At 43.6% G+C, this 7,612-nt stretch overlaps 1 protein-coding gene across 10 annotated transcripts in view; it reads right to left on the bottom strand.

Moving 5' to 3' along the window:
- GTDC1 (glycosyltransferase like domain containing 1) overlaps positions 1-7,612 on the bottom strand; it is a 153,911-nt gene that overhangs the window by 38,218 nt on the left and 108,081 nt on the right. For 6 of the 10 annotated variants that reach the window (XM_054381042.1, XM_054381045.1, XM_054381048.1 and 3 more), the window contains one exon: positions 512-871. The exons of 3 other annotated variants lie outside the window; for them this stretch is intronic. In XM_054381042.1, coding sequence (XP_054237017.1) covers positions 512-871 — 360 coding nt within the window. The remainder of the gene's footprint in view (positions 1-511; positions 872-7,612) is intronic. One more of the 10 variants, XM_054381043.1, reaches the window with a different exon arrangement.

Raw genomic sequence — 7,612 nt, 5'->3', positions numbered from 1 at the left:
TTCACTGTTAATACATTCAAACAGGCTTTCTATTTATGTAACCCTGAAAGGGTGTTTTGCAGATGCAGGCAGTGGGTTGACATCAGCTGTCCAGTGTCACCACGTATCTTTACACTTAATCACTTCCATTAAAGTAATTAAGATAATTTAAATAACATCAGATATTAATTGTCATCTGTGGTTTGCTTTAGACTGGAAGAGAGTTACCAGAATGATGCTGATGGTTTCAGCAGCAGGGATACCTTTGTCTTGGGGGTTAAAAAGAAAAACCAGAAGGAATTATCAACATTAATGGTTAAATGTCTGGTTAGCTTTACTGAACCACGTGTATTCAAACAAATTATTTTGAATAATGAGATGGTAGTGATGTGTCTCTTTCCTCCATGCCCATGTGCAGTGTCAGAAGGTGTTTAGGAAATCATTTTATACCTGACCAAAGTCACACAAAAGGGATGGAAGCAAATTAATCAAGTTTCTGAAGGTACAGTATTTGCATTTGTTCAGCACTTACCACCTGTGAGGCCAGGCAATGTGTAAAGGTCTTTGCTGATCGTCCAGTCCACTCAAGGTATTAGAGAGGTTAAAAGTCAAACGTTGCTTATCTTCTTCTTGACAAGGATTTGTACTCTCTGATGCTTCAGACTTGCTCAGTCTCACTGGTGCTGTTACTGGGGAAGGCAGCCCCTCGAGCTGTGTGGTATCAAGTCCAGGCTGGGCTTCACAAAGTCCAGACTCATGGTGTGTGTTGCTGTTTCTCATTAAAGCTCTGCCATTCTGCTGGCCAGGCAGGCCCTCTGATTGATAAGCATCTCCATGTCTTTTAACAGCAATTACCTTCTCCAAATGGGCAAGCTTATGTTCTGGCATGAACCTGTTAGGAAGAGAAAGAAATTGTGTTGGTGCTGGATTTCAGTTTCACCTCTGACTGTTAATTAATTAACAGCAAATGAGAAGACAAAAAATGGTTGATATTTTACATCCATCCAAGTAACATCTCCAATAGCATTCTGTAAATGATACACTTGAATATGTTTTAGTGAAAATAAAAGATGAAGTTCATTGGCTGAGAAGCCAAAGGTCTCCACTGACCCACGTCACTGCTCACAGCACGTGGATCAACAGGGAGAAGGCCTATTTGCCTGCTACAATACAACAACGCAAACACCTCTGGGAAGTAAAAGACAACTCTGGTAGAAATGTCTTACCATTTTTTCCAGGACTACAGCTAAGGTTGGTATAAAATGCCAAACATATCCAAGGTGAGCCTAGTCTGTATCTAGACTCGGGCACAGCAAGTTGCTTCACCACAGGTCAATGACAGCTAAACCAGAAAGACTGCTTGGTGCCTAATAACATGGGCCAAACATGCACCATGACATGGAAGAGAGTCTTCTTACCCAACTACCTTTGCCTGCTTTCTGCAATGCCCAACTTGAAAGAGTTAATCACAAATGAGAAATAGAATCCCACACCTAGGAGAAAAGGATTGAATTTATGTATGCAGCCACAGGATGAAAGCAAATGCTCCTGTGCTTTTTCACAGGTATGAGTAATCACAGACTCACAGAATGGCTCAGGTGGGAAGGGCTCTCAGAGCTCATCTCCTCCAACCTCCCTGCCATGCCCAGGGACACCTCTCAACTAGACTCAGCTGCTCAAGGCCTCATCCAACCTGGCCTTCAACACCCCCAGGGAGGCAGCCACAGCCTCCCTGGGTAGCCTCTTCCAGAGTCTCACCACCCTCACCACGAAGAACTTTTTCCTAAGATCCAGTCTAACCCTGCCCTCCCTCAGCTTCAAACCATTCCTCCTTGTCCTGCTTCTAGACACCCTTATGAAAAGTCCTTTTGCAGCCTTCTTGTAGAATCCCTTCAGCTATTGGAAGGCAGCTCTAAGGTCCCCCTGGAGTCTTCTCTTCTCTAGGCTGAACATCCTAGATGAACCACTAATTAACACTAAGATGGGGAAACTGAGGCAGAGCTGCTCATGTCCTTCATGAGGTGCCACCAACAATATTAGACTCTTCCACGTGATGCCCATACTGCAGAAAACCCTTGCCAGCAGCAGGATGGGTGCACAGTTCTCCTGGGACCACTGAATTAATTTCTGCAATAGGTGAAATGTAACATTTTCTGCAGCTCTAGCTGTACTCTTTGATTGAATTTAGCAAGACACGAGGGCCTTGCCCAGGAAAACACTCGAGTCAAGCTCCTTTGTTCTGACATGACTCTTCTAAATTAACATGGAGAGGACTACACGCACAGCCACTGTGGGATCTTCACTCCAAATGCCTGCTTGGACCTCAAGTTAATTCCCCCAAATATTATTTCCTTCCACACCTCTGAGTGTGATTGTGGCTCTCCCAGACAAGTAGACACAAATATTTAAGTGTTGTGTTTATTTTTCCTTTCCACATGTTTACGCACTGCAGCCTGCTTATTGAACTGTTTACTAAAGCCAACACTTGTTCCACGTTATCAACCTCCTCCACAGGTCTTCAGCATTTTACTCCATCACAACTTTTTTCTGGGCTGTGAACAAACCAGTCCCTTCCCTCCCTGTCAAAACAAATATTCTTAAACACCACAATCATCCTCTTCACCCTGTAGTGGAACACCCTTCAATGCAAACAGACCTTTTTTCTTCAAAATCACTACCAAAATACAGGCATGAAGATGATAAGTGAGCTTTACTGCAGTTGCTCTCTTGACTAATTGCTTTGAGGGTTTTTCTTCAAACCTCTAAATCTCCTTTACTAAGTCAATGTGCTGTGTAACTATTCCATGCAATGTCTATTGTTGGATTTTGTTTGCCATCCCTTGCCATCTTATGTTTATGTTTATGCAGGAATGTGGCCAGCAGGGCAAGAGAGGGGATTCTGCCTCTTTACTCTGCACTACTGAGACCCCGCCTTGAATGCTGTGTCCAGTTCTGGCGTCCCCAGCAGAAGAAGGACACAGAGCTGTTGGAGCAAGTCCACAGGAGGGCCACAAAGGTGATCCAGAGGATGCAACACCTCTGCTGTGAGGACAGGCTGAGGGAACTGGGGGTGTTCAGCCTGGAGAAGAGAAGCCTCTAAGGAGACCCAATAGTAACCTTCCAGTACCTGAAGGGGGCTACAAGAAGGCTGCAGAGGAACTGTTTACAAAGGCCTTCAGGGACAGGATGAGGGGCAGTGGTTTGAAACGAGAGGAGATTTAAATTGGATGTTAGGAACAAGTTCTGCACCATGAGGGTGGGGAAACACTGGAACAGGTTGCCCAGGGAGACAGTTGAGGCCCCATCCTTGGAGTTATTCACAAGGTCAGGCTGGACAAGGCCCTGGGCAACCTGATCTAGTGTAGGGTGTCCCTGCTGACTGCAGGGAGTTGGACTGGATGACCTTTGGAGGCCCTTTCCAACCCAAACCACTCTATGATTCTATGGACACATCCCCTTAAGGATATACCTGCAGAGGAAATGCTGAGGGAGAAATAGGTGAAGGGATCTGCAGTAAACCAGCAAGTCTGTGACTGAACTGAGAGGACTGATTTACCACAGCAAACGTCACCCACAGATTTTGAACAATCATTGTCCTTAAGAAGAATTGCTTGATGTGTGAGAGGCTGGACTACCTAGACAGGCTGTATCCCCTTGCCTCTCTTTAATCTCCTGGCCATCCCTCCACTCAACACAGCATTTCTATTTCTGAAGAGCTTTTCTTAGTTTTCAGCTCTTATAAATCTGATCTGTCACTGCAGAATTTCTAATAATATTAGATAAAACTTCACCAGTCTCTCTCTGGAATAAACTATTTAATATCCTTTATTTAAGACATGTGTGTGCAATCAATTCCGTGGTATTTACTTGTATTACACACAGAGTATTCATCATCTTGACAATTTTTCAAAGTTTTAGAACAACCATTTCACTTAACAGTTGAAAAAAAAAAAGAAAAGAAAAGAAAAGAGAAGATTTATTTGATGGTTAACTTTGGAACAAGTTATCTGCATTAACTTCCCTTGTTTTGGCATAAAGTAGTTCTGTATATTTTACTAACAACAGTGGAGACATGATAAAGGATGTAGGCAGAGAGCCATAAACAGCTCTCCCTGCAAGCCCACGGTGTTCATGTAAAAACAATCATTTTTTTGGACTTTGATTGGAAGGCTTCCCTGTGCTCAGCCACTTGGACTTTGCTAAATACACCCATGCAGAAAACCTCCTACCTGCCTGTGAACTGCAGAAAGGCCACTGTAAATCATATGTAGTATATACTCGTCCACATGATTGCAGTCATATAATGGATATTGCAGTCCCTAACCACCAGCTAATGTTCTTTATGACACTTAAATAAATGACCTGAAAATAAACTAATAACAACACGAAATCTTCTAAACCTGTTCATGTGCATTTCCCAAAAGCATGCTGGAGAAAGACAATGTCTAGTTAGCACATTTTTTGTGTTTACATTTCCTGCAGAACATTTTTGCTCCAGCTATTTCTGTTTTCCCTCTTCCACACTCTCATTAATTCTTCTTTTCTGCCACCTTCCAGACAGAATCATCTCTCCAACCAGTACCTGGCCAGATCTTGGTCATTTATAAACATTGAGAGCTTGCAGTACTCCCAAATCACCACCCAGAAGTCTATAACCTGGAGAAAACACAAGTGCTCTGGTGTTTTAATTGAAGAAGGGTAATGGAGCACAGGAACAGGCTCAGAGGGGTTATGGAGTCTCTGTCTCTGGAGGCATTAAAAACCCATCTGGATGTGTTGCTATGCAACTTACTCTGGGTGACCCTCTTTAGCAGGGGGTTGTAGTAGATGATCTCCAGAACTCCCCTCTAACTCCTACTATTCTGTAATTCTGTGACCTACTCCCACAAAGATTATCAGAGTTTTATAAATCATTGTCTAAATTTCAGAAGATATAACTTCAGAGAAGCTTGCTATAGACTATCAGAGATGAGGCAGGAGCAGACATAGACTTAAAAGACTAGACAGAGGAAATTTTCTTTGCTGAGCGTGGTGAAACACTGGTCCAGGTTGCCCAGAGAGGTGGTAGATGCCCCATCCCTAAATACAGGTCAGGTTAGACGGGGCTCTAAGAAAACTAATCTAGTTGAGGATGCCTCTGCTGACTGCAGGAGTGGTTGGACTGGATGTCCTTTAAAGATCCCTTCCACCACAAATCCTTTTATGACTCCAAAAAAAACAAACCAGAGAGCTGCCACAGCAGTTAGGAAGGATTTAGGTACTGAGAAGGATGCTCCATTTCCCTCTGCCTTAGCTACAACACTCAAATCACAGAAGAAAAATGCCACAGCACTGTCTTTAATACAGGAAAAGGATTTCACTGTTATTATTATCTTGTTGCACTTAAATGTTGTACATGTGAAACTTCACCACCACAAAAACATCACAGAATCACAGAATGGCTCAGGTTGGAAAGAACCTCAGAGATCATCTACTCCGTGGCAGTTTTAGGCTGTGCCCTGCCATGGGCTGGGACACCTCTCACTACCCTCTGTGAATCACAGATTCACAGAATGGCTTAGATGGGAAGGGCTCTCAGAGCTCATCTCCTCCAACCTCCCTGCCATCCTCAGGGACACCTCTCAACTAGACTCAGCTGCTCAAGGTCTCATCCAACCTGGCCTTAAACGCCCCCAGGCAGAAGGCAGCCACAGCCTCCCTGGGCAGCCTGTGCCAGAGTCTCACCACCCTCCTGCTCAAGAACTTCTTCCTCAGCTCCACTCTAACCCTGCTCTGCCTCAGCTTCAAACCATTCCCCCTTGGCCTGTGTCCAGACCCCCTTATGAGAAGTCTCTCTGCAGCCTTCCTGTAGGATCCCTTCAGGTCCTGGCAGGCAGCTCTAAGGTCCCCTGGAGTCTTCTCTTCTTCAGGCTGCACAAGCCCAGCTCCCTCAGCCTGGCCTCACAGCAGAGGTGCACAGAAATATGAACACTTTCAACAGATTCCACAAGGTACTGTCCTTTACAGTGAAAGGAACATGGAAAGTGTTTTACTTCTCTGCAGAACTCATATATATTTAAACAGTGAAAGTTCAGAGCAAACAGTGAGACACTTACATCTCTAATTTTAGTATCCTGCCTTGTTTTCAAAACATTTTTTTCTTTTATTTATTCAGATTTTTGAGGCTCTCAGACACATTGGACAGTCCATTTTAAACCTTTATGAAGACTTTTAAGAAGAGGGAGCCTTGAAAACTTTCCCTTTTTGCATACTGGGTATAGATGTTTAGCTAAAAAGATGGGTTAAAAATTAAACTGAGTTCAGATATCATAAAAATTCCATATGCTAAAACTCAGCGTTTCAATCTAAATATTTGCCAGTTTGAATAACAGATTAGTTTAAACTCCCAAATCCATACATTATATATTTTCTTTTCCTTTATGTCATCAAACCACACTGTGAAGAAATTCATCTCCTTCTTCTTGAAGCTGATGTGTGTTCTCCCCTTCTCTTTTGTAAGATTTTGCTGTGCCAAATGCTATTACATCTCACTAAAACTCCTACTAAATCTCACGCCAAGAAGGGCATGGAGTTGCTGGAGTATGTCCAGAGAAGGTCAATGAAGTTGGTGAAGGGTCAGGAGAACAGGGCTGGCTCAGGGAACTGGGGCTGTTGAGCCTGGAGAAGAATAGGCTGAGGCAAGACCTCCTAGCTTCCTACAAGTACTTGAAGGGAGGTTGGATGGGGTTGGTCTCTGATCTCAAGTAACTAATGATAAGAGGAAATGGCCTCAAGCTGTCCCAGAGAAAGTTTAGGTTGGAGATTAGGAAAAATTTCTTCATGGAAAGAGTGGCCAGGCATTGGAACAAGCTGCCCTGGGAGGTGGTGAAGTCACAACCTTGGAAGTGTTAAAAAAATTGTAGACATGACACTTGGGAACATAGTTTAGTGGGCACAGTGGTGTTGGGTTGGTGGTGGGACTCGATGATCTTAAGAGGTCTCTTCCAACCAAAGCAATTCTATCATCTCTGGTTCTATGAACTTGCAATTTAACAAACACATTGTCTTAAGAATTCCTTCTGTCTTTATTCAAACCTGATCACAAAAGTCTCCTGGCTAATTTTTAGTAGAATCCATGTGACCCAAAACACCACAGAGTTTCATGGAGGGCTGTGATTCTGATACCTGGAATGCATTTGGCTTGTAATGGTTAAATGTAATCTTTGACATTTGCAGTAACTTGGAAACCCCACTTTTTTACTTTTTCCACTTTCTTGAATCTATCCTATTCTCATGTTGAAGTTGTTCCTACAATTAATACAAATACAGAAACATAGAATCATAAACTGGGTTGGATTACAAGGGACCTTCAAAGAACATCTAGTTCCAACCCCCCTGCCATAGGCAGGGACACATCCTACCAGAGCAGGTTGCTCAAGACCCCATCCAACCTGCCTTGGAGGGCCAGGCTTGGAGCCTCCAGAACTCTGAGTAACCTGTTCCAGTGCCTCACCACTCCCATGAGGAAGAATTTCCTCCCAGTACATCTTTTTTCCAGTTAGAAGTCATCATCCCTCATCCTGTCACTCCATGCCCTTGTACAAAGTCCCTTTCCAGCTCTCCTGTTGCTCCCTTCAAATCCCTGAAGGCTGCT

Source organism: Indicator indicator, chromosome 5 (assembly GCF_027791375.1).
Source record: "Indicator indicator isolate 239-I01 chromosome 5, UM_Iind_1.1, whole genome shotgun sequence".
Lineage (NCBI taxonomy): Eukaryota > Metazoa > Chordata > Aves > Piciformes > Indicatoridae > Indicator > Indicator indicator.
Note: the sequence above shows the minus strand (reverse complement) of the source record. Positions and strands in the feature narration are given on the sequence as shown.